We start from the raw sequence: 27,702 nt of genomic DNA on the forward strand, positions 1-27,702 counted from the left end.
GGGGTTTGGGAACCATTGAAAGCACATGAAAATGTGAAATAAGCAGGGTGAGGATTAGCTCTGCTGCTCTGGGGTAGTGACGCCACGCGCAGAAACGAGCCCTGTTTCCATCTGGATTCTGCTCCCTGGCATTTCACTTCCAGGGCCGAGGTGGGCCGCTGCCACCAGCTGTAGCAGCCGCCCGGCGCTCAGGAAAACATCCTGCGCTAGGACTCAACGTTTTACAGCTTTCCATGCCGGGGAGGGGAAACGACACCCTCCAAAGACTTCACTAAGGTACGTGAGAAACCCCTTCCCCCGCCCTTATCGCCAACCCGGAGGCGCCCAGCACGCAGGGGCCGGAGGGCCGCCGGCGTCACGCCCCGGTGCCGCCGCGGCCGGCTGCCTCCGCGGCCAGCGGCCCCGGCAGCACCCCGCGCGCAGGGCAGGGCACGGCAGGGCAGAAGGGCCGCGCCGGGCCGCCACAACGGCGCGGCGCGGCGCGCACAGCCCCGCCCCGCGCCGGACCAGGCCGGGCCGGGCCGGCGGCGCCGCGCACGCGCCGTGCGGGGCGGGGCGGGGCGGAGCGGAGCGGGCGCGCCCGGCGCCGGGGGCGGGCAGGGCAGGGCCGGGCCGGGCCAGGCAGGGCCGCGGCGCTGGCAGCGCGGGGGCAGCGGCGCGGAGCGGAGCATGGCTCCGCCGGGGACGGGCGGGATCCCGCCAACTGCCGCCTCGCTGGGTTCCACGGCGGCCTGGCTGAGGAACCGCGCCGCGCTCGGTGGGTGGCGGCGGGCTCGGCGCTTGGCGGCGGCGGGCAGCGCGGTCCGCGAGGGCGCTTCCCGCCGCGACCCCCCGCCTCTCCTTTCCTCTCCTCTCCCCGCCCGGCCCCGGGCCCCGCCGCTCCCGGCGCCTCCTCGCGCCCGGGGCCCGCGGCGGGGAGCGCGGGGGCTCGTGCTCCCCCTGCGTGCCGGCCGCGGGGGGGTGGCCGGAGCGGCGCTTGCTCCGCGGGGCGGCGGGGGGCGCGGGCAGCCTCCCCTCGCCGCCGCGGGGCGGGCGGGGGCTCCGCGCCCGGCGGTCGCTGCCCGCGGGGCGGCGGGGGAGCGCGGCGTGCGGGAGCGGCCCCCGGGAAACCGTGCCGCTTTCCTGGTGCGAGTGGCTTCGGGGGCAAAACCGGCCTTAATGTCACAGCTCTTCTTCCCCCCCGGTGCATTAGTTTAATTTGGTATAGTGCTTGGTATGTGTTGGGTCAAAAGAAAGTAACGAACTGTACTGATTGGAGTTTGGTAACTTTTCCGTACTTAATTTTACTTTCAGTTTAAATAAATTGACTCACAAAGCAGAAATGAGTCAGATGATTGCTTCTACCTCAGTGTCCGTTGTGGACTTAAACTTGGCTTAAAGTTTAGCTTTTGAGAATTGAGTTTATTGTAATTTCTAAGATCTCTGAAAAGCGCGCAAGTGTGTAAGCTCCAGAGGAAGTTAGTTCTAAATGGTCTATTCTTTGTTTATATTTATTCAAAATGTTATGGTACTAATAATCTTGCAGTGAAACTGATTTTGTTGCCTGTGTTGTCTGAAGTGTGAAACACAAGAAGTAAACATTTGGGAATACAGTTCTTTGTGCAGATGTCTATGCTTTTGAAATATTTGTGCTTAGGCTGAGGCTCATTTTTATATGGCATAACCTTCAGATTGATTGGCTTTGTTACATCCGGATAGTATGACGCTGATAAGCATGTGTCAGCTTGTTTAAATGTAAACTTTAAGTTTAATGGAAGGGCTTAACATAAAGATGCTTATTACTGTAGAATCAGGCACTAAATGTTTCTAGTTTTTCTATTCTTACTTTTGTAAATCTGTAATTATTAATTGGTGCAGGTTGGGTGGGTTCAAAAAGGACTGAGATACCTATCACCTACCATTTGTTTTCTGAAAGCAGGAGGTTGGTCATCCAGTCCACCCTTCTCTTCAGGAGAGTGGAAAGAAATAAATACTACCAGGCACGCCTGGGACCAGTGAAGCAGTGCTGAAAACATAAGCATTATCAGCCTTTCTTAAAAAAAAAAAAAAAAAAAAAAAAAAAAAACTAATCTTTTTCCTTAAAAGAGGCTAGTCATCTTGAATATCAAACTTGTGCTAACTGGTAGTTGTTTTGCTCAAGGCACTAATACTTCTTTCTTGAGGTTTTGTGTGCAGAGGTGAGAGGAGGAAAGAAGTCTTGGATTTTTTTCTCCCTCTTTATCCTCTTCTTGACCATGACTCCCCCCCCCCTTTTGCTTCTCACTAACTTTAGCATAAAATATTTGTAACAGATAAAAATTACAGTTGCTCTTTGTTGGGTTGCTACTTTGGCAAATTACCGCAGGTGCTTCTACATGCTGAGGTTGCTGTGCAGTTTATCTACTACTGGCATCTTAAGAGAGGATGTGAACAGATGTTTTAGTAAACTGAAGGATGGGTATTCATAGGCCTGTACTGACTTTTTACAACTGTTTATACTCAGGTTTGTTTTATTGAGCTTGAAGACAGTCATGCTGAGGAACTGATAGTGTGGCATGTGCATTGGTAGAATTTAGTAACTATAGCAGTAGTTTAGTCTGGTATACGTAGATGAATGGGATTTACTTATGAAAACTAAAAGTTGGCAAGCAAAGCAGGAAATGCAAAGATATGAAAGCATGGGACTTTTCTCTTCCCCTTCCTCTGGGTTGTCAAATACTTTCTGCTGGTTTGTTTTATCTTCACACAGAAGATGGACTGATTTTGGATAAAAATGATTTTTGACTAGTTTGAACTAGTGGAGATGTTTGTTGCAAAAACACACTATTTAGTGTACTTGGTAGCATTGATTTAATGCTGTTTTCTAGATGAACTTGTACCTGTAAATTTACCTGTAATATGGAATAGCTGTAAATCTCAGGTGTGTCCAGGAGTGATTCTTTTTAGACATAGCCAGATCAATTTGGTGTACTTGGTTATATTTGTGTGGTAGCTGCATGTAGTGCATGCTCTATTTGAAAGCTGAAATCTGAGAAAAACTTTGCAACTGAAATGCAGATGCAAAGCTTCTATTTTAACTATTTTTTGCAATAGAAACTGTCTGCTGCTCAAATAGTGATCAAAGCAATGATACCACAAGCTCTGCAGTGTTTACAGTGGTAAATAGTGCACCATGAGCTTTTCCTCTCTGTGTATGCGTTTTCTCAGTATTATCAATTGCATTTTGTGTCACATACCTGGTAGTGTGGATTGGGTCTTTGTTCCTCTTGCTCATGTTACGTTTTTTCTTTCTCGACAGAGTGAAACTGCGCTAGATATTTTACTCTTCGTTGCTTTCACATTGAATTCTCAGTAACGTCAGATGCTTTTGTAGTGTGTTTATGAAGTTTGGTCTTCCTTCATGGTTCATGGCAAGCTTCATCTGGGAGTGTAGAAACTGCAATGGTTTAAACTTGTTGAGGGTTATGTGGGTTATACAATAATGCTTTTAGCCATAATTCATGCTTGCTGTTAATAGAAACTATCCTTGTTTAGGAGCGTCTCCTCTCCTTTTTTTCCCCACTCCAAATAGCTTTCAGTGAAGTCTGTTCTAAAACTTCTTGCTGACAACTTGGTGAAACAACGTTGATAGGGAATGTAATTCAGAAATAAATAGGGATTAGGAAGGAGTTCATCAGGGCAGAAATGGTCTCTTGAAATTCAGATGAGGAAACTCTTTCCAGACCTGCTATGAAATCTGCCCATGTTGAGGTTAGCACAAATCTTGTGATGACTTCAGTCTCTAACTTGGATCCAGTAGAGTTCAATTTCAAGTGCTATGCAAGACTCATGGTTTTATGCTTCTGAATATGATGTTGGATTGTAGGGATGATGCTAGGTATTGTAGGAAGATAGGTTGTCCCTGAGACTTACCGTGTTGATCTTACTACTAGTGTTCTGCAAGTAGAACTAGTTCTGCAGTTAGAATTAACTTTAAAGAAACCTGGCTGATTCTTCTGCTTGCTTTTTTTGAGATACTACTTTCTAATTAACTACTTTCTAAACCTTCTGATGAGAGTTTCCTGGTCTGTTCTCGAGTTCCTATTAGAGGACCTTAAACACCCTTGCTTGACCTTTAAGTTGGAAGTACTATTACTCCTTGTCATTATGTTCTTTCATCATGTTACTTCCTTTCTCTCATCAGACTTCCTGCTTATTTCACTTCTGTTAATAGGTTCCAGTTGCTACAAGGAAGCTAAAAGTTGGGCAGAATTCACAAGCTGTCTTTTAGATCATAGTTTTTTCTTCGCAATTCAGTTTGTAAATATCTCTTCGAGCAATGTCTTTTGAAATAGATGGAGCAACTGGTAGGCAATGGGTTTTCTTTGCTCAGAGTTTTTCTCTGGCAAAACCTGCTTTTTTAAAATATGTTTCTTGCAGCCATTTCTAGTTTGTCTGGTCTCTTCTATAACCCTTACTGGTAAGGCACGGAAGCCTTACAGTTCCTGAATGTCTTAATGCGCGTTTGTTTTAGGCAGTGATACGTTCTGATTTGTGATTGGAATTGCTTGTTTTATAACCTGTATAGTTATGTAAAGGGAATTTGACTGTTGCTACCAGAGTGGATAAACACTATTTAAATCAGGTAACTTTTAAAAAGTATATTTAATTTGAAGTCGTGGCGAACTGTTCTGGCTAAATTTACTGTGATTAAAATAACAAAAACCCCATATTCAATCAATACATGATTACCATCTGGGTTCTTTAGAACTTAAGAATCTCAAAAATGAAATTAGACTTTAATAACAGAAACCTCTACTGCAGCTCTTGTAGAACATTTTATGTTACATTTAAATAAGCTGAATATACTGAATGAAAGTAAATAGCTGATTTAGCTCGCTTTCCCAGTGTGTGCTTATTTTAAAATAAGAACATATCCACCAGTTGTAAAATGCAAAGGGACATAAGCTGGCTGTTTCTGGCATCTAATTAAGCACAATGCAAAACTCCATTTTAGTAAAACTTCTAAATTAAGTTTTGTTAAATTTATAGTGTGAGGTATTTAGTATGTATTTAGGAAATTGAGCTAATATACAGCTTTTTGTTTGTTGGTTTGTTTTTTGCACATTTCAATTCAGATGTAAGATTAATTTTTAAACAATTTCTATTTGTTTAAATCATGCTTAAAATGGATGCTTGAAATCAAAGCTTACATCCATCTGCCTTATAGATGTCCAGCCTGGAGGTAAGAAGTATCATTGAAGTTTAGTCCAGTTCAAAGCATACTCGCAGTAGAGCCAGGAGAGAATGAAACACCAGGTATGGTCACCAAGCATCTTCTTTCTTTGCAGAATTAGCTGAGGCCATAATTGCCTGACTGTTTCCTGGGGTGGTTTTGCTATCTTAAGTAGCCCTTAGATTATCCTAGGGCAATAGTTTGTAGTATCACATGGAGAACTGAACTAAGAGCGATCCAGGCATTGGCTGCTCCCCCCCCCCCAAAAAAAAAAATCAAAAAACAAAAAACCCCAAACCACCCAGGCAAACCTTTTTTGCTTAAATTATTTTGATCCTTAAGAGACAGGTGGACTGGCACGATGGTGAGGAATGCGAGAACTGCATAAGCTGATGACATGTTTTTCAACTACACTTAGCCAAGATGTTTGAGCAGAGTATATGCTGTATCTGAATGTTTCATGTGTCTTGTACTGCACAGAAATAGGTTGTAAATTGATCATATTAAATAACTCTAATAATTTAGTTAACATGAAAGCCAAAACAGTTTGTGTGTCTTGTGAGATAGTTGCATTTCATTTCCATACTTGAAAGCAGGAAGTGTAATGCCTTGAAGTTTACAGAGAAGCAAATAGTAACTATAGATGTACCTATTTTAATTGTGTAGATTGCTATAACAGTCAAATCTATAAAATATAAACAAAGTTCTCCAAAGGCATGCCATAAGAAATAAATGGTATGGACTTAATGGAGCAAAATATGAAATAACAATATAGGATTTGTTATTAATAGAGGAGAGAGGAGATTACATCATTGTTTATGAAATACTTTCTGTAAATAAAACAATTCAAAACCAACTGGAATGTGCTTAAAGTAATCAGCTAGATATGGATTATGCCTATGTTTAGTATGAGAGACAGAAAAAAAAACCCGCGTTGTTTTAATGGTGAAGCTTATGTAGTTTGTATAAAAAAACTAAACAGATTTGATCTTGGTTACAAAAAAAGATTTACTTTTCAAGAATGAGTCATTCTTTGATATTTAAGTAAATATTTCTAGAAATTTTTTCCTGTTTTATGGGAAGTTTGAGAGTTGTCTATTCAGATCAATGCTAGAGGTAGAGCTGAGATAATTGGCTTATATAGGGGGTATCCTAGTGATAATGCTAAATTTCAAGTATATGGTACTAAAACCAAGGAAAGACTAATTCTGTAAATCAGTGCAAGAAAAATCTGATCTTGTAGCAGGTACTAAAGAAGGAATTGTTCTGACCCTCCATTTGCAGTGAAAAAGAAAATAATATATGTGAGCTGTTGCCTTTGCAGGAACTTAAGCTGTGTGTGGCAGATAGCTGTCTAGGTACAGTTAATCCTGTTTTGGGACAATGTGATGAAGTGGGATGACATCTCTAAGGTGCTCTCAGTCCTATTTTCTTTGAATGCATACATACATATATATATCAAAATCAAACTTTAGAGAAAAAAAGTTTGTTACAGAGCAATACCTTTGCTTACATGGTCCACTGTAGTCTCATTCTTACTACAGTCCTTCAAGATATTCTAGTTTTGTAATAGTTTCTGTGGTCAAACATAATTTAACTAACATGGAGGGAATACAGTGCTTAATTAGAGTGTTAATAAGTATGTGTAGATCATGTAAAGATTGTGGTTTAGTGAAGGAGGAAATATTTTTTCATATTAATGTTCTAATTTTTTCCCTCCTATACTCTGTTTTCTAAAGATGCTCTAAAATTCTCTTGAGCCATTGCTGAGATAGAAGTACACTGACTTTGTGTCTGACTGGTAATGATTAGCAACAATGTGAAAGGCTACTTCTTGGCTGAGGCTGGCTGGCTTTATATTTTGCTTTTTTGATGAGGGTTAAGGGCAGAGAATGCTCAAGCTTAATACTTTTATTTATTTATTTATTTTAAAGCAAGCAAAGCTACATAGTATGAATGCAATCTGTGCTCTGTAGCTTAAACACCACTTTAAATGCTGCGAGTATTGCTCCTAAAGGTTTTCATTTAGAACGCATCTTTGTCAAAACTTTAGTTAATTGTAATATGTAGACTGATGCACGATGACAGGTATATAAAGTGTCAGGAGGGAAAAACACAGAAGCAGATGAATTCCTACATGAATTGAGTCGAAATAAGGAAGGCTGCTATGGCCTGAACTTTCAGTAAAAACATTCGTGAAGCAACATCCTACATCATGAGAATGAGGTAGACTGTCAACAGTCTGTTAATAAGCATAATATGCCTCTGGGGAAGAGGAAGAGGGATCATTAAATGAATGATGTAGCTATGGTTTGGGACATAGAATATATTGCTCATGACTGGGCAAGCCTTATTTTTTGCATTATATCATGCCCATTAAAGTTTGGATGTCTGATAAATGAATGCCAAGTGCTTTGCTCTCCTTGTGAGCATAAGCAGCACTGAGTATTTGATCTGGCTAATTAATTTCTTCTTGGGTATTTTCCTTTTGGGTGGATTTTTACATCCATTTTGAGCATAAACTGAATGACATCAAGTACAGTTTATGGTCTTTGTGTAAATTGTATGTTTATGTAGAAATATTGATTTAATTTTTACTGTTAAGCAAAATATCTTGCAAACGAATTTACAACTTGTTGAATTTTTGTGGAAGAGTTAGATTTTATGTATCTGAGGTCAAATGAAGAAAAATAATGTAGCCTAGTTTACATAGGCTGATATGTTGGAGTATATATGTTTGTTAATGCATTTTTAAGTGGAAAAATACTTTTAAGTGTGTTTTTCTGCCTAGTTCTAAAACTATTTAAATGTCAATCCAATTTTGTGTGGGCAAATCTATACTACAGAGTATTCCATTAATAAGATATGTGAGTTTTTCAACATCCTTGTGCCAGAAAAAGTTCCACTATAGCCACAGTTGTTCTGGCTATATATTTATTTATTTGTTTATTTATCTAATTATTTACTTATGTAAACTGCATCTGTCCTTTGAGAATTTGCCTAAATTGACAGGACTTTTCTACTGCAGATCAGATATTAGCTGACTGGATTTTATCAGTGGTGCTTTAGGTGTCAATCTATGGGCAGAAGTACTAAACTAAATCACAACACAGGTTATGTGATGAAAATGTCTGTGGTTAAGAAAGAAACAGAAAATGAAAAAACCCCAAACTATGGTCCTTACTGTGCAAGCACTTACACTTGATTTACATCAGTCATTTGAAAAGTGGCGTTATTAGCCATGTGCATAAATGCTTGTGAGTATACAGTATTGTTTGTTTGCAGGATCCAGTTCTGAGATTATTGTAATTAACCAGGCAAATGGTTCTTTACAAAACAAAATCAAATTTATTCATGAGCTGCTTACCAAAACATTACCAAACAAAAACAATTCTGTCAGGGAGAATATAAAAGAAGAAGGAACTCATAACAATTGGCTTTTTTTGTTTGTTTGTTTTGTTTTTGTTATAATAAATACACCAAGGAGAGCACTTGGGTGTTACGGTAATGCCGACTGGAAAAGCTGACCTTTCAGATCTGGAAGGAGCCAAGAACCATTGTGCAGGCAGGAGAGGCAGAGCTGCGGAGTGGCAAGGGAAGGGGCCCTGGTGGTGTTCCCATTCATGGGATTTTCCTGCCTTTTTGAAGAAATGGGCTGGGAATGTCAGCCTGAGTAGTCCCTGAGGTTTCCTTTTTCTTTTTTTTCTCCCCCCCGGGGTGGGATTTAGTGGTTTCTCGAAAGTGATCTGTCCTTCCAGATGTGATGTAGCTCTGTCATTGGAGTTGCTTGTGAACTTGAGATTGGCTATCCTGGATATACAGAATTTCTTCTTGTTTGGTGTGAATATTTGGTAGTATTTGTGATGTGTTTTTCTATTTCCTTTGTATAAGCACTCTCTTCTGTTGATTTTATGCAGCCTTGTGAATCAGCTTTGTATTTTTATTTTAAATTGTGTGCACATTTTCTGTGGTTTTCAAACTGGTGAGGTTTCAAGTTGATCTGAGTTAAAAATAATTATGTATGATGTTATACTTGTTGCACATAATTATTTTTTTTCCTCCATATTTTCCCTTATTATATGATGAGACTGTGGCTCCATGTTACTACAGTTACTTTAGGAAAACTTGATTTAGGTGTATTCATCCTTCTTTGCCCACAGCTGCTCATTCCCTCACCTCGGCTTACTCAGTCCCTTGATTGCCTTGACACAGCTGTTTGAACCACAGGCTATACTGAATCAGGAAAGTGACTGCTTTTTAAGAAAATATATATATATATTTTTTAATCTGGATTATCTCAGTGATCCAGTTTAAAACTGTTTTCAGGATTACAGTCTGTCAGCAGCACAGCCAGTGGGATAAAGGACTGAAGAGAGAAGGGATCTCTTAAAGCAACTTTGCATCTGGAGAAATTATAATGGTGAACCACCATTCACCAGTGATGAACTTGCTGTTTTTTTGAAGCATGAGCCTTTGACCATGCTTTAAGTCCTACTTGCTCTCTAGGCTTTTTAAAGTGGGAAATACCTGCCAGGATTATAGAGAAATGGCAAGAGGCATTCCTTTGCTAGGGCAACGCGTGCAACTCCTGCCTCAAAGAGTTGGAAATGTAAAAAGTTGGGTCAGAGATTCAGTCCATGGCCCTACTTGCTTTTTCCTCTCAGCTGTTAGCTTGATTAGTAAATGGCTGTTGAGGCCTTTGAAATAGTGTGGTAAGTCTTTCCCATTCATTCTTAAATGGATACTAAAGCATCTGCCTACTTGTTTAAAGCTGTCTTGTATTTAAACATGGTAGGTGGTGATTTATTAATACCTTTCTGAGCTTGTAATGTGTACTGTTTCAATGGGATTCTTTAGATTCTGAGATACTGTAGTCATGAAAATGATACTTCTCCAAAGTGATATTTTTATCTCCTGTTTGGATAATAAATTATCTACCCTGTGTAATTTAACAGGGATTTTGTAGCTCTTTGTAGCTCTTGCCACCTGAAAAAAAAAATTTTGGTATATCTATATAAAACTATAAATTCCTAGAAGGCAAATAAACTGTATGTATGATCAACTTTTCAGTTACATGGTCATGTCCGTTTACCATTGCTGTCTTTTACTTCCTTTGTAGTGTAAAACAACTGCAGTCTTAAAGTGTTAAGTTGTATATATTGATCAATTGTCCTACCCAGGTAAAAGTTAAAGCTTCTAAAAGTTACTTATTTGCATGCAGAATTTGCAAGGTATTTGTAGAATTACTGGCTTCTCTTAAAAGTAAATAGCTTTCTCTTGGTTTTTGGAAACAAGCTAGACCACCCTGCTTTGTCCAAAGTAAACATACTGAAATTTATTTTAACATTTTAAAATACATTCAGCGTCCAGTCTCCTCAGTTGTTTGTTTGCTTTTCCTTCTTTTTTTCTGCATTTCTACTATTGTCTAGAAAATTAGAGAAATACTTCACACACTTTTTTTGCTAATGGATTTTTTTTCAATTGTTATTTCAAAGGAGTGCCACTATTTTTCGCTTTGGGCAAGTCTTCACTATTTTTCGCTTTGGGCAAGTCTTCACTATTTTTCGCTTTGGGCAAGTCTTCACTGTTACTTATTACTGAATTGACAATTCGAGACTTCTGAAAAATTCAGAAATCCTGTAAATAAATGGTTTAGTATTTTGATAAAAAGAAAGCTGAGGGAAATACATCTCAACTGCAGCTTTACAAATCTTTTCTTAGCTGTCTGTCACCTTGCTGGCATTTTTCAGATAGTTATGGTTATATAACTAATTTAGTTAACAGTTATACAGCCAATCCAGCAGAAAAAATGACTGTGGAATAATGATCTCTCTGCAGTTTTTGGAGACTTTTATTTAACTTCAAAGAGGGTTTTTGTGGTTCTAGACATTATTGTTATGAAAATGTCATGTTGCGCTGTTGTGTAAATGACGTTCTGATGGGAGTCTTCGTTCCTTCAGTCGGTTTGTCTGATTAATAGGAAAAAAGTATGAACTGCCTTGTTCATATTAATGGGAGTCAGGTGGAAAATATGTTGAAATACAGTGTTTAGATTTTGGTTGGTCTTTTCTGTCATTCTTTCCTACTTCAAGCATCATCTTTTCAGGCAAAGTGAAGGAGAAAAAATATACTAAAAATACAAGAATATGCTTGCAAGTTCTACAAGAGCAGTCTTAATTTTCTTCATATGGTGTGTGTAACCTCTGGAGGTTCAGAAAGAGTTTTCAGAACCAACTTGTAATCTTGGATTTAGCTGAACAGTTGAACTTAGTTGGAATCAGTTGTATACTTCAATATTCGATATGTGAGAAAGCACTGAGATTTTAGTATATGCATGTATGTTTGCCATAAAGGTGATCAGATACTGGAACAGCTGGCCAGAGATGTTGTGGACTCTCCATCCTTGGAGAGATTCAGAACTTGACTAGGTGGGTACCTGAGCAACCTGAGCTCATCAGCTCTGCTTTTAGCAGTGTTTGGACCAATGACCTGCAGAGGTCCCTTCCAACCTAAATTGTTCTATGAATTTGTATTTCAAAAGGCCTATCTACAACATGAGATATACACCTATTAACTTCGTAGTGTACCAGAGAGGACAGTGCTTACTTACATCTACAGAATTAGTGTTTGCCTACTCTATAACCTTTTTTGCAGTAAAAGCCTCTCGCCCTCCCATTTCAAGTTTAAATACAAATCTTAAAGGAGTGAAGAGTGAGGTCATTTTATGCTGATGGTTAGTTTATATATTTTTAAGCCTAGTGTGTAAATAGTGTGATTCTTTTTTCCTTTGTAATTTACACATTTTATACTTTGCTTCATCTGCTTGTCAAACTTTGTAAACCTGTGCATAGAAACTGTGAATAGCGTCTTTTTAATGGAAAAAAGGTTATTTTTGTACAAACTGTGTCATATAGGGGAGGAATATTTAAATTATTGAGACGTGGTTTCACAGAGTAGTTGTGATTTTGTTAATTTGGCACAAGATGAGAATTGAGGAGGAAGAATGAGAGGATAAACTTTCATAACCTTTTGTGCTGTGAAATCCCACTGTTAAGAGAAAAAACGGTTATTTCTCTCAAATCTGATACCTTTTCTTTGCAAGGGTCACTGTTAAATCCTATATGTACTTTTTTTTTTTTTTAAGCTAGTTTGCATAAAGTTAGGACTGGAGGAGTGATATGGGGTTTTTTTTCTCACTGATGGTAAGAAGGCGCAATAGTAGTGTTCAGCTAGATGTTTTGAAGTGTAGTGAATATGCTACTGTGAAATATGCCTGCCCTCTTGTTGAGAGTTGAGACCTATCAGGCCACAGTATCATTTGCTATTCCCTGTTATGTTGAAGAAATATAATGTAATTATGTATGTGTTCTCTGTTCCATAATTATTTCACTAACAGAGCATATCTACTGTTATGGGGGCGAGTTCTGAGTCAGTTGAGTCCATGTTGCCCATTCAAGTTGTCACAGAAGTTCTCATGGACACTAATGGAATTTGGTCAGGCTCATAATTTTCTAAATGGCGCTGTACAATGTATCATAATAACTCTTTGTTAATTTACATAGGTGGTGAAGAGTTTCTCCAAGCTTTGCCAAGCCATGGTTTACAAACAACTACTTTGACAACTAAAACTGGCCATGGTAATGGGTCTGACCACCCAGAATATATTGCCTTTGCACTGGTTCCTGTTTTCTTCATCATGGGTCTCTTGGGGATCCTCGTCTGTCATGTCCTTAAGAAAAAAGGTTATCGTTGTACAACAGAGGCTGAACAAGTAGAAGAAGAAAAACTTGGCGAAAAAATAGGTAATCAGTGTGTCTAGTAAATGCCTCTTACATATTTCTGTACATTGCTACTAATACAGAATAACTTATTGTGAGACTTCTGTCCTTTTTCCTCTATTAAACATGACCACAATATTTTTAAGATGCGTATTTTTATTACCATTATATGGTCTATTGGTTTTGGTCTCTGCCAGTCAAAACTAGGAGTCTTCCAATTTCCCATGCAAGTCCTCTAAAACAGATTAAGAGCTTGCGGAGGGATCAAAACATCCAGTTTATTTTATTTATAATGTTTGTGGCTATAAACTGCCATCTGAGTCACCAGATTGCTTTTCTGCATTCCATGTGCTGCTAGTAACAACAAAGTACTATACATAACTGTTTAATAAAGAGTGACATAAAGCTGCTCTTTAAAGCATAGCATGTCTTAGGTTTAACAATCTTAAGCAAACTTGTGCTATCATTCTCATCTCCCTTCTCATCATAAAACTGAGCCTTTAGACTATTTTCCATTTCACATGACATGTCCTATGTACTTTTTTTTTTCTTAAAGATACCTTTGCTTTTGTTCTAAAGCTTGTTCTTTTGTACTCTTTTCATGGTTCTGTGATCCTGTCTTGTCTTTTAAAAAAAAAAAAAAAAAAAAAAAAAGTGTATCACTTGAAGAGCTATAGGAACCCTGTATTGCGTGTAGCTAGGTAAATACAAGGGGCAAGTCCGTGTAAATGCTTTGGGCCTCTTCCTCTCTCCTGATTGATTGATAGCCTGTCAGTAGGTTTATAACAAACACAGATTACGGGGGCTCTGTGGTGACTGAGGAGTCAGGTGACGTAGTAACCATACGTCAGCATGTGCTTAAGCAATTACTGCCTGGGGCATGTACATAGCAGTTGGTACTATTTGATCTGCTATTTCAAGTGAGTAGTAATAGAAAGCAAGGTGAGGGGTAGTAAAAGGTGGGCAACTTTTAGGTCTCTATCCTGCATTTTTTAAAGCCAGTCGTAATGATTATCAGGGAAGGGCAGAGCTGGTGCCTTTCGGTTTTTCTCTGCTTCCTCTCTCTCCTCTTTCTCTGTGTTCTGAGATAGTTCTGAGGAATCTTCCAGCGTTGTTCCAACAGGTACCACTGACTCTAGGTGGATTAAGTGTGGTCAGGATGTTTCTCCCCTAAATTCCTGACTCCTATAGTCATATGAGAACCTTGGTGTGTATATACACACACACACACGATATAAATATATATATTTAAAATAAAAAGTCAAATTTTGAATCCTTATAGTTTAGATTGAATCCCTCGTATAGCAGAAGCAAATAATATCTATTTTAAAATAATGCCTTCAGACAGTTTAATGATTTGTTTTTCCCTCTGTAGTAGGGATTGGAAATACTGCTCTCTTGTTTGTGTCTCCGTATTAACTGGAGAAGGAATTTTGATATATGTTTATGAGAATACTGAGCTTTCTAAAGTCTTGCATGAAAATATCATAGACCTGTGTGTGTAGATTCCACAAACTTGTGTTTTTCCTGAATAAGGACTAAAAAGTCTGATCTAAGGTTTCTCTCCAAAGTGATAATAGATCTTGTTGTTTTTTTATGTAATATTCTTCTGATTTTTCTCATTTAATTTTTGAATAAATCAATTTTCCTTTTGGAAGGCCAAGATATTGATGGTATTTATTTTCTTGCACAGAAATGAATGAAACTATGCATGAGAATAGTGACACTGTGGGACAAATTGTTAACTACATAATGAAAAATGAAGGTATAGTATGGTGATATTGAAGTTATAAGGCTTTGTGGTGGTGCCTGATAGCAAATATGTTTTTTTCAGATACACTGAAGTATGCTATGTTCATGTATTTTCATTTAATAATCTTTTTGCACATACATAATTTTTTTGAGATTGCCTTCAGAAAGCAATAACTTCAGACAAAATGGGAAAATTTTTGTTTACCTGAAAACTATTTTGTATAAGTTTGGTTTGTGCCTTTCTTGTTTTTTTGTTAAATATTTTGGTGTTTGAGTTGGTTGAATCTTTTTGTTTTCTTTTTGAAGTAGAAGCTCAAACTTGTTTTTTTTTTGATGGCAACATTTATAGTAGGTAAAATTTTACATTTTGACTACATCAAATTGATTGTCTTGAAATGATTCCTGCAGTTGTTATCCAAAGAGAGCTTTGTGTGTAATTGAGAAAACAGATTAGATTGTCTCTCATGTTGTGTTTCAGACATGACATCTTCATGTGGTATTTGCACAAAGTAAAGGGGAATGAAGGTATGATTGAAAAAATAAAACCAAACTTAAGCAGTCCAAGAAATGCTTGGTTAGTTCAGAATGCATTTGCCTGGTCTAATGAACATTTAGAAGACTGCATATTTTACAGTATAAGAACCTTTAGTCTGTTTGATTTTACACTGTATAAATCAAAGTTCTCTCAGGCATTGGACTTGCCTCTGAGTTACTCCTATATGAAGACTAGTCCTCTGGAAAAGTTTTTTTCCTCAATAATCCTTAAGACTTTTTAGCCCGTGTGGTTTTCCTCCAGGCTGGGATTAGGTACCCCATGTGTTTTTTTGAAATATGTGATCAATTTGAAGCTCTTGGCTGATAGTTATTTGCAGTTTTGTAGGGCTCATTTATAAATAGGTGTTCTTTGTCTTTGAAATTGCTTTTTACATGTTAGGCGATGATGCTCCTATTTTCAAAAGGATGTTTAAAAATTTCTAGTAATTTTGTTTGGGAGAGTTGTGGAGTTGGCTAGGTTATATGGTTTGTACTGGCGCAGAGCTTCAAGTGCCATATGAACTGTAACTTTAGTATCTCAGGTTAAGAAAATCCTATAGAATTATATTAAGATTTTGAATAACTTTGTCTTGTGCCTTTTTGGAGATTTGTGTAATCCAGCCATCTCCACTGTAGATGAAATTTCGTTGAGCACTTTTGTTTTTGCTCTTTGCTTTTCTAAAGTTAGAGCTGTATGCTTAAGAATTCCATTTATTCTCATTGCAGCGAATGCTGATGTGTTAAAGGCCATGGTAGCAGACAGCAGTGTTCTTGAACCTGAAAGGTAATTACTCTCCTTAACACGTGTTTCCAGAGCCATCTAAGAACATACCCTTTCAGTGATCCCGTGTGAATGGAAGCATGGTGAAATGACATCCTTTAATGTAACTTTATTAATTGCCTAAATCTACCAAAGTTTAGTATCAGTAATCTGGAAACTTAGTCAAAGTGGTATCATATTAAATATCTACTAATTACTTAAAAAATTAAAATTCTTGCCATATTAATACCATGTGTGTAATAGATAGTTTTTAACTTTCTGTAACTTGAAAGTATAAATTTGGTTATATGAAACCAAAAGCATGTTAGCAAGGAAAAAAAAAATCTCTTTAAGTGACGTTAAGTTGGGATTTTTCTGTTTTCTGGTTATGGTAGGGTTTTGTTTCATGTGCACTTCTAAGACTACATCACTTCCTGAGTCATCAGCTAAGAGGATAATATTTTGATTTCTTTATGGTGTTCTTTCTGAGTCACTACATTTTAGTGTATGCCCTGTGATATACTTTTCTTTAGTATCTTGTTCTTCTGGTTGTATGCTTTAGGTGTGTAATGCACGTTTACTGCTTTTTGCACTAAAGATTTACAGGGGCTGCAAATATTTGTTTACTTTATGGTGAAGTTGCTTAGTAGTTTTGAACTAAACCGACTTGTCTGATTTGAAAGGACAGAAACAGCACTTGTTTCATTTGTACAGATGTTAACTTAAAATAGACATCTCTTTCTATGCCTCTTTCTGTTTTGCTTTTTCTCTTTACAAATGTGGTAATAAGAATATGTATTGCCTGGCTCCCCCCCTCTCCCCCCCTCTCCCCCCTCGTGCTTGTACCTGTACATAAGTACCTATATCTATACTACTCTAAATACTCTTAATATATAATCCTGTATTCTTATTCAAAGCAGAAGAGATGAGGGTTCAAGTAGTACTATGTTACTAATTTAAGGAAAAGGGTGGGGGTGGGAAGGGTGGTTAGATTTAGCAATGTGAACAGGGCTATGTAACAGTTTATCTCCTATTTTATTTCCTATTAGGAAATGCTTTCTAATAATAGAAATAGCAAGTGGCAAAAGTGCAGATTTAAGTTAGCCATTAGTCATTACTTGTTGTATTTGCTGCATGTTGAACAGATTTTATTTCCCTTATAGCATTCTTTTATTTATTCTGAGACCATTAAATGTCTCCTGTCAATATTTTTGTTTTGAAAATAAACATCCAAGTAACTCCAGTGTGTCATGGCAGGTTTTATTTCTTTAATTTGTTCTTTCTGTTATCCTTTGGATTCTCTTCACTTTGACAGTATTTTTCTTGAAATAATATGCCCAGAACTGGATGGAACACTCCAGCTGAGGCATGATTAATGCCGAGCAATGTAACAAAATTACTTCGGTAACTTCCCGGGTTATACTCCTGTTACTTCCACTGGGCAATTTGTCCTTTTTTGGCAACAGCCTTCCTTCTCTGGAGAATCTGGCTAGTTGCTCTCTAATCTGGGTTTGCAAAGTTAATTACCTCTGCTGAAGTATTGAAATTTTTGTTCTTACTGCAGTTCATCTAGTATTTTTTCATAAGATTTCTGTGTGTGTGTTTTTCCTCCCCTCTCCTCTGATCATCCTAATTTCTAGTTTCATTCTCTATGGTTATTATGGGTGACCCAAAGTTCATAGGTTCTTTAGCTGTTTTTCTGTTCTGTTGTCCAAGAAGCTTTCTAAAGCACTGAATGTCCTCAGGACCAGAGTAACTTCATTTAGTATGTCTTTCCGGTTTTGTAGTAATCTACTGATATATAATATTCTCCTTTTTTTTTTTCTTAAACAAGGTTTGCTAACTTAAGCTACAGTAATTTCACCTGAAATGCACTGTGTTCTAGCTTGTTTTATGAGAATATGTTGCAAGGCAGTATCGAAATCAATACTGAAGTCCAAAAACACATTTGCTGCTTTCTACCTATGCTATCTGTTTTTTTTGTTTTAGATTGACTTGCTGTATTCTCAATGGATGCATTTTGGTGTTTGCACTGTTTTTTCTTACCTTCTAGGTCTTTTAAAGTTAACTGTTCCAGCATTTTTCTGAGGCTTAAGCTGAATGGTCTGTTAATTCTTTTTTCTTCATAGTAGACATTAGTTTTGCCTCTTCCTAATATTGTGGGACTATGTTCTTTGTGTGTTCTTAAAGATGCTGTAACATTTCTGAAATGCTTTAGTTAGTTCTCCAAGTGTGTACTTCATCTGCTGATTATATGTCTTCTTCTGTATTAGTCCTCTTAACCTCTTCTCTATTTTAGCTTGTTTTTTTTTTTTTTCCATTTCCTTGCCCTTTGTGTTAGTTAAATCAACCATTTGACTGCAGTTGAATTCATTTGCGGAAGAAATTTTAACTGCAAAATACATTTATGTTATGATATATATGAGGGAGAGCCTTAAAACAAGCATCCTCACAAATAAGCTGTCCCCCATAAATGAATTGCTTATTAGACACAGCTAAAAGTTGTATGTTATCTTTTTCCGTTTTAAGAAATGAGATTTTATAGTAAACATTTACATTTCTTTTATACTTCTTCCACAGCCCTTTATCTCCTACCACTCCTGGGAGTCCAACAAGTCCAGGGTCTCCTTTGTCACCTGGTGCTATTCCATTTAAACACAACTGCAAAGGCCATCACTTCCATACTGTCGGAGGGGTAGCAGAAAAGGATGTTTGTACTCGTTGTAGTCACAAACGATGGCATCTTATAAAGCCAGCTCACAAACCTAAAGAGCACAGAAGAAGCCGTCTTGGAGAGGTTACAGTACTTTCTGTGGGAAGGTAAGACTTATTTTATTGTTTACTTATGGACTCTACAGTGGCCCATGTTGGATCAGCTATCCATTGCTCCTATACATGGAGGTTAGACAAGGTTGCCAGAAATCTTGAAGTAACATTACTGTAAAAGCTGAGAGCTCATAAGATGTTTGAGGGTTTTTGTTCAACTTTTTATGTGATTTCAGAAAAGTGTACAGTTGATTTAGAGGATAAGATGTAGATATTGGGGTAGTATCTAGGAGAAAAGGAAAGTTAGGGATATTTGAGGAAGACTTAATTTGAAAAGGTAGTTATGTCAAATAAAAGGAGCTTTACACTGACTTTACATTGAGAAACCTGCCCTGAAATAGCTGTTGACTGGAGGTCAGGGCACTCAACCAGCATATAGAAAGCTGAAGTCCCAAGGGTTGATGTTGAATGAGACGGGTTTGAAGTGGGTGTGATTCTGAAGTAGATAAAGCTTCATCTGATTCTTCTCCTGTCCACCTTCCAAAAACCCTGTAACCAAACAAAAAACCTCAAGAAATTCAGGTCTTTTATAGTATAAAAAGAGGATCTTTGGAATGGAAAATTCCTTTTCAAGATGTGAAAACTGATTGCCATCCTTGCTTTCCCAAACTGCCCCAATTTCAGTCTAATCCCTATGAAAACAACAAACAGCTGGTTTACTTCTGCCCCCAAAGACTTTGAGAGGAGATGGCAAATACTCTGTTTCCTTCTGACAGTTCAGTATGTAGTAGTCTCAGTTTACCGGTGAACTAGTAAATGCCAAATCTTTTGTAGGCTTTGTGAAGAGCATGATGGATGTTAGGAGGCTGAATGAGTTAGGCACGCCTTACTGGTAACTCATTCTGAATGTGAAAAGTAGCATCAGAGAAAGCACAAAAGGCTTCCTTTTTTTAATTAGTGTATAGTGGAAGCTAGTGTTTTAAGTTGATCAGAGAAACAATCTCATGTATTAGGGGGCGAATGAGGGATAAGTAGGATAGCCATGGGCTTTGAAGAGCATTCAAAGTGGTGAGTCCCCTGTCATCTCAAAAAGACATGACATGGACAAAATTGCAGAGATTGAGATTATTTTTTCAATCATGGTAAGACTAGTAATTGAGGGCAGAGAAAAATATTTCTATAACTGAGAAAATGAGGAACACCTACACAGGGGTGTGCTGTGGGGATGGAAAAAGGTGTATTGTTATGTTAACATTATTGTTATGTTTACATTAACAAATTGTAGGAGTTTTGAGGGAGTTTTGTTTATTTTTACTGTGAGGATAGCTGATGGATATTAGTTTAGTGTTTGGTTGTATGTCAGTCCAGAGCAGTGTAACTTTGTATGTCATGAGCTAAACTGCTGTTTTCAGTGTTTGGAAAGGAAAGGTGGAACATTGACTGTCAAAGCTAAACTTATTTATGTTAATAGGTGTATTCATACAGTTAGTGATTGTTTTTTTATTATTTGTCACCGGAGAACTAAATGTATAGGAGTCTACAGTGGATATGGATCCAATGGATCCAGCTCTATTGATGCTATCTTAAAAAGAAACAAGGATTACAGGTGAATAAATTCCTCTGTTTCTGAATTTGATATTTCCTCAATTAAGCCTGAGCCCACTTCATTCTCTTTTCATTTATTTTTAATTGCCTAGCTTACATTGCAGTTCTATCTTAGAAAATTACTATTCTAAGAAATATTTTCATGTATACAGTCTGTGGATTTTTTTTAAAAAATAGTTTGCTGAGAAAGTATGGTTCAGCAGCAGTGTGTATTAAAGGTATGCATAGGTAATACAAAGGAAGATTGTTCTGAAGTGTACTCTCTGTATCGCAGGACTCAGCTCCCTCTGGCCTAATAGCCTTCCTGCTGCTTGTGCAGGTTACTGGAGGGGCTTTGCCAAGGTCGGGTACTGCTGAAGGAGGCGGGGGGGGGACGGGACGGGACGGTGGGTCACACATTGTGAAAACCTGGAAATGAAATGCTTTTCTTTTTGTTCTCCCTTTTCTTCTTCTGAAATGTGTTTGTACCTCACATTTTTGAGTCAATCTTATTTAAGTATCTTCTACTGGTTGAAGAAACTTAAAAGCAGAATTTTATTTACAAATTATTAGTGCACAGAATACCTTATTTATTGCTAATACGGTGACAAGTTGAGACAGACATGTAGTCAGGGCCACAAAGTGGCCTTAAAGATGTATGTGATACTAACTTAAAACTAACTTTGTTTTTTCGTTTTCTTTTTTTCGTCATGGTTTAGCAGCTTACATGCGCTCTTGCTTACCAACTAAGGCAGTAGTGATAGCTGTGGCTCTTGATCAATTCCTTTCAGTGAAACTGGGCCCCAGGAGGTGTATGCTCTCATGTTTGGCCCTTGGGATTCTCCTCTCTAAAAGTCTGTTCCTGTCAGTACACTGGATACTGAGAATGATTTAGCTAATCTCTAGGAAAACATAACGGAATCTTTCTTTTGCTCCCCTCAGATTTAGAGTCACAAAAGTGGAGCACAAATCCAATTCCAAAGAGCGGAAAAGCTTGATGTCTGTTACTGGTGTGGAGAGTGTCAGTGGTGATATGCCTGTTACGCCTACGAAACAGGAATCGAGGGAAGCACCTACTACACCTGTGAAACAGGGAATACAAGAGAGAAGAAGCTCAGAGTGAGCTGCAGGTATCAAATATTAAAAATTAATATTGAAAGTGGAATGTGATGAAATAAGGTAATCAGCAAAGAGAAATGAGGTTGAAAATGGCCATTCTGTGTGAAAATTCGTTCAGTTACATAAGTTGCTACAAAAGTCTGCAAAATATGTATTTGATCATTCAGTTAATGATAAATTGGTAAAGGCTAAAAATATCCTGCAAATTCTTATCTAAATGTTCATTTAGACTTTATAATTAAGGAGCTACGTTGAAATAAAAACTAATTCTTGGAGGTGGCTTCAGCAGTCCAAGAAACAGAACATCTGCGTACTGATTTTTTTCTACAGTAAATGGTAGTTCAGATTTTAGTAGCAATATGTGCTTGCTATCCAAAAGAAACAAATACTGCTGACAGCTTCATTACTGGAATAACTACAGTGCTTCTTTCTTATGTTTGCTGCACAGTACTTTGTGCTTGTATCAGGTGACTGCTTACTAGATATTTCTCTGATAGATCAGTGGAACTTTTACTAATAAGTAGGGAGAAAGATGAGAATGCTCATAAGACAATGATCTGTTCTAGTTACTATGTCAGGAAGGTCATGAGAATGGGATTTTCTTTCATTAAACTTTAGTGAATTGCTTGAAATACCCTATTAAATTTGTTGAACAAGAAGGCAGCAGGGCATACTGCCAGCATGCTTTTGGAATGTGCTCCTGACCTTTTTTTTCTTGTTTTTTTTGTTTTGTTAAGAATGTAGGGAATAACCTTATAATGTAATATGATTTGTTTCTAACTGATGACAAGAAACTGATAATCTGAAGAGGAAAGGCAATTTTACATGAATGTGATGCAAATAGAGAGTCTGATCCTTGGGAAAGGAAGTAGTTCTGGGAGTAAAAAAATAAAGGCTTTAAGAAGACTTTAAGAAAGTGCACTTTCTTAAAGTCTCCCTATGAAAGAGGTCAGTGTTGTGTCAGCTCAGCCCAGTTTCAAACTCTCAGCTCTCAGTAACCTCAAATATAAGGAAGCACACAAGTGGAAATTAAATATTATATTAAAAAAAACCAACAAACCAAAAACCCTTGAGTGTCTGGAGGTTAAATTCTGAAAGGCCAAGGCGCAAGATGAGGCTTATTTTTTATATGCTTTGGTAAATCCTTTCTAAAATTCTGTGAATTTAAAAAGGAAGACAAAGGAGCAAGCTGGTTTGTGAAGCCATGGGATGCTTCCCCCTACCCTCTATTTGCAGCCCGGAAATGACTGTTAACTAAGACTGTGTTTGCCTGGTCTCTGCGCCTAACCATTAAGTGATACCCCGTCGTTCTGGAACCATTGCATAGAGTGCTAAGCTTCCAAATGCTTAAAAAAGCTGCAGAGGGAAAGGGAGTAAATTTATACGCTTTGCTCACTGGATAAGAAGGTAAATAGTAGGCTAAATTGTCAGGGGATGGGCTTTAGGTGCGAAGAATTAAGAAGCTAGAACAAGCTGTGGCATCTTCAGTGCTGGACATTTATAAGACCAGACTGGACAAATGCTGGTCAAAGCCAGTGTTACCACAGTTGATCATGCCTTGGAGAGAGATGATAGACTTGTAAGGTGCTTGGTGATTGTTTTTTTTGTTTGTTTTTGTGTTTTATTCTGTGGCAAATTTTGGCAAGTCATAGCTTTCTAGTGGCTGCTATCGCATTGCTCTGCTCAGAAATCTGTAAAAGAGCTACAGGTGTCAGTAAAAGGCAAACAAAAACCTTGCTCTTGTTTTCAGATTCAAAGTTATGTTCTGATGCTCAGTTTTCCTCTCTTTTTGAAATTGCTTCCTTTCTTCCCTTAAAATCAGTGTTAGCTAAACGAAGTAGGACATAAATTATTTCTGCACTGGCTGCATTGTCATGACTGTTGTACAGCTGGATTGTTACTTCTGTGGGTTTTTTTCTACATCTCCCATGGTAGGCATGATCAGACTTAGTAACATGTTCTCTGACTTTAAAGAGGAGACAATCAGACTGCCTTTAACAATAAAAATAGCAAAAAAAGGGCCTATATGAAAAGTTAATTCTAGTGCACTTTGATAAAAATCTGTTTTTGAAATCACTTTAAAAATAATGTTTTTATTTTAACTTTCTTTCTAATGTATTCTTTCATTTCCTAAATAAAAGAAAGCTGTTCCCTGTAATTATCTAAAATTTGGTCTCTAAACTTGAACTATTACTACTTTAATCTAAAAATAAACTGATCTCTAGAGATTTGTAATAGTATAGCTATAAAAAAAAAAAAGCCCATCTATGGCAGCTTTTTATTGTAGAGTCTCCCTTAGGATTTAAAATGTTGTCCTTTCTGAAAACAAGTTTTCTAATAGCAGGGAATGAGCTCAGTAGAATCTCTTGTAAAGGTCTCTCCCGTTCAGCACAACTATTTTGTAAATCATGTGGAAAACTAGCCAGGGCTGCTTGCTGTTCACAACAAAAACCAAACAGATCTTGCTTAAGAGTCTAAAATAGCATTCCCTAATGTGATTCAAGATCAGTTTTTGTCCATGCTGGCATGAAAAAGCTGTTTATATATGAACAGATAAAAATATTAGTTAGACCCTTGCTTCAATTGCTTACTTCACACATCTAATCTATTAAATTATTGTAGCTTGATTTGCTGAAATCAAACAGATAAGCAACATAGGACTTTTGTGCCTGAGCCAATAGCAGATGAAAAGCACATAATTTTAGAGAATTAGACTCAGTTTGTCAAATGTAGTGGAAGAAGGGAGACACAAGTGTGTTTTGAACTCCTGCCACAAGAGGGTTATTCTGGCATTTGGAGGCAGTAGATTTGTACCAGGTGAAGCTTTGTGTCCAGGTGAAGCTTTGTGTGGTTAATGGGAATTCTTGTGTGGTATGGAGTTCTGGAGTTGGGTGGTTCCTATGTGAGATAATATTTCTAGTTTCTTGTACTTGCTGCTACTCCTGAGTTCAGGGTTTCTTTCTTCCCCAAATGGACATGTTCTTAGTATTTTCGTGAAATGAGCTCTGCAGTGTTTCAGCTTACCCTAGTGTCACGTTGACTGCATCTTTTTAAGTCGGAGCATGTCTTCTCCCTGTTTGAGGTCCGTGTTCTCAGTAGATTCTATTTCCTCAGTTTATTTAAATATACATTTAGTGGCATGTAAAAAAGCAGAAGTAAATGTACAGGTAATACTTGAAGTCAAAATTTTAATTTGAACTCTTGCACTTCCATTGTAAGCTAATGAATAAACAATTATTCACTTGTGCACTGAGTTTGTATAATATTTTCAGTTCTTAGCATCTCTTTCAAAGTTGTGTGCTTTGCATTGTGATGTGATTTGTCAATTTGTGTCCGTATGTTTGCCCATCCTTTTCATGATTGCCAGCTGAAATTTTAGTTTCTGTCCTTTATGGCTTTACATCCTAAAATTTGTAATGCCTGGCCACCATGTTATGTAATTGAATTGGAATTCTAGAGTAGAGAAGTTTGTGTAATTTCTTGCCAATTTGAATACAAAAAGCCTTGTCTTCATTTTGGAGTATCTTCTGACTTGTTAATTGGCCTGTTCATCCTAAAACTAATTTTGCTACTTACGCTTCTTTTTTAGAATTGTTTTCTTCTCTTGCAGGTGGAACTTCTAGAAGAAGCTTGTCTGCTAACACTTGGGAGAAAACTGAAAACTCTGAGATGCATATTATTTAAAGAAATGTATTTATGGCACTGTAGCATTTTACAAGTTCTGTGATGGCACCTATGCAAAGTTAAATGCTTAATGGGTTTTCATCAATAAAATCAATAAGATTTAGATGCTTACATAGAGTTGAGCTCTGTGGACCTCATACCAAATATTGGACTTTGTCCTGCAAAGAAAAGTACCTATAACTCTTTTTGGCAGAAAAAAATAAAAAGTCTTATTAAATAACCTTGATTTTTGTTTTCAGGTAAGTATTTTTAAAGAGCTCAATATTATGAATAATTACCCTATGGATAAACTACCCCTCTGGTCCATCAGGTTTTTTTCTCCTCTATTCTTCCCCTCCAGAGTTCACAGTTGTTCACTAAAGATAAGCCAGGTTTTGGAAGATGAAAATATTCTTTTAATCTAACTGCTAAGAGACAAGCAAAATGTGCAAGTAAACAAATGCTATATCAGCCAAAATCTGCATGCGTGCCTTTAATATGTAAGCCCTCTTTACAGTACAGGCTAGTTCAGCCATATGCAGATGTTAAATGATATCAATGTCTTTCTCCCCCTTATCTCAATAACTGCTTGGCATTAGGCTAAAGAGCATCTTTTCTGTGCACTTGGATGAGCTCTTGGGAAGGTCACTTTCTTCGAGGCCATTTGTCCTTCCATTTTCTTGTAACTACTTGCCTGTATGTCAGGAGTGCCTAATAGTCTTGCCTTTCTTTTTTGTCTCCCCACTCCCTCCAGGTTCCTTGTTAAACAAAGGCAACCTATTTCAACAATTCGATAAGCATTTGGAATATATGGCATTAAAAATTTTGGAGTATACTTAATTACTTCAGAGTGGCTTTATTGGACTGAGAATAGTAGTTTTCAGTGGCATGAAAATGTTAAGCCATGGCATCACTATCTTCACGTTTTGAGTGTCACTTACTGGTAAAAATACCAGTGACTGTTCTGTAATGCTAATTCTTTGTGTCTACTTACTATGATCTCTGCTTTATTTTGTTATTTATTACTTGGGAACCTATGCAATACGTCAGCAAACTTTGCTGTATAGTAGAAACTGAAAAATAACATTTGCTCTGAGTGCCTAAGAGTACATAAGCTGTAGTATACTGCATTTTAGTGGAGCTTGCACTATATTCTGAGAACTATAAAGTAATTTAATCTGCTTTATGAACTCACTGGAAATCAGTGCCTGTTTTGAAACTGATGTTTTAAATTAATGCTCTCAATCTTTTTAGTCTAAATGCTCTAAACTGTGTTTCTCCTTCAAATCTCAGAGTCAAGTTTCTTCATCAGCCTAGGCAATGCTAACAATATGTAGAAAGATAAATCTTCCCACTTAAAATTTTAGATATCCTCACAGCTTGTCAGGAAAGGTCAGGCTTATTGGGCTGTTGCTGGGAAGTATGTGACGGTAGTCTTTGGGCTTGTATCCACAAGACACAAACTGGACCTATCAGTGTATTCTTCTCACTGACACTAACTTCCTGTTTGCAAAACAAACCTTCTAAAAAGAATTAGTGGTTTATTATTCCTTTTAAATTTGATATTTTTAGAGGTGGCTGTTGTCCATATTTGAGTCCCCAAAATAAGCTTGGCCACAACTGGTACTTGAGTGTTTAGCATCCTCGCTCGTATAAATTTAAGAGATGGTTTATAAGATCTTTTCAAATTTTAAATTTAACATAACCATCAAACTCACCTTATAACTCTTAAGAGGCATACATTAATAAATTCTTGCATTCTTTTCCTCTCCAAACTTTGCTTGATTATTTCTGTAAAGAGCTTAATGTTTGCAGAGGAGTTTAATTTGCGTTAGTACAGTAGGTAGCTTTCAGTTTCCCAGACACTAAGAGAAATATGAGTGTTAAAAAAAAAAAAAAAAAAAAAAACCCACACACCTGGAGAAAGTGAGTATTTTGCAAAACCAAGCAGTTTTGAATAGCTACCAGAAAGGAGATACACAGTTGTAGACTGTCTCAAAAGCTTTAAAAAACAAACAAAGATTTTATTCTGATAGTATTGTGTTTTAGTATGGCAGTGGGTTAGCACTGCAAGTAAACATGCCAAAAGGATTGAAGAAAGTTTAAATAGAAATATGCTATTTTTTTACTTAATTTAAAAGTAGTTTCTATTTCAATTCTATCGGAAATATATAGAATAAAAAAACCAAGTGTATTCAATATGTAAAACATTGTTTGGCTATTTAACATACTTACATAAGATGTTTTAAGACCTGGTCTGTACAGAAGCTTAACTTGTGCATTGCTACTTCAGCAAGAGGATTTAGAAATTGTGCCTGTTTTATTGCATTTAACACTACACTCTGCAGTTTTGTAGTGGTATGGATGTTGCCATGTCAGTCTTTCTTAAATTTGCATATCAAATGTATTTTTAACAAAATAGTTTGTATACAATTTTTGTACTACCAAGCAGTAAATAAAACATTGATTCTTAAGCTTGCTTGTGATTTCCTTAAATGTGCATCCATTGTGTGAAACTTAACCTTTGCACAGTCTTAGCTCTTGAAAATGTA

At 37.5% G+C, this 27,702-nt stretch overlaps 1 protein-coding gene across 1 annotated transcript; it reads left to right on the plus strand.

Annotated features, from left to right (window-relative positions):
- Nucleotides 1–624: 624 nt before the first annotated feature.
- Nucleotides 625–27,624, plus strand: RELL1 (RELT like 1). The gene is made up of 7 exons (XM_067298151.1): nt 625–757; nt 12,757–12,996; nt 14,666–14,737; nt 15,985–16,042; nt 18,599–18,838; nt 21,311–21,498; nt 25,098–27,624. The coding sequence occupies exons 1-6, from the start codon at nt 670–672 to the stop codon at nt 21,489–21,491; spliced, it is 879 nt and encodes a 292-aa protein (XP_067154252.1). The 5' UTR covers nt 625–669; the 3' UTR covers nt 21,492–21,498; nt 25,098–27,624.
- The last annotated feature ends 78 nt before the right edge of the window (nt 27,625–27,702 follow it).

Source organism: Apteryx mantelli, chromosome 5 (assembly GCF_036417845.1).
Source record: "Apteryx mantelli isolate bAptMan1 chromosome 5, bAptMan1.hap1, whole genome shotgun sequence".
NCBI lineage: Eukaryota > Metazoa > Chordata > Aves > Apterygiformes > Apterygidae > Apteryx > Apteryx mantelli.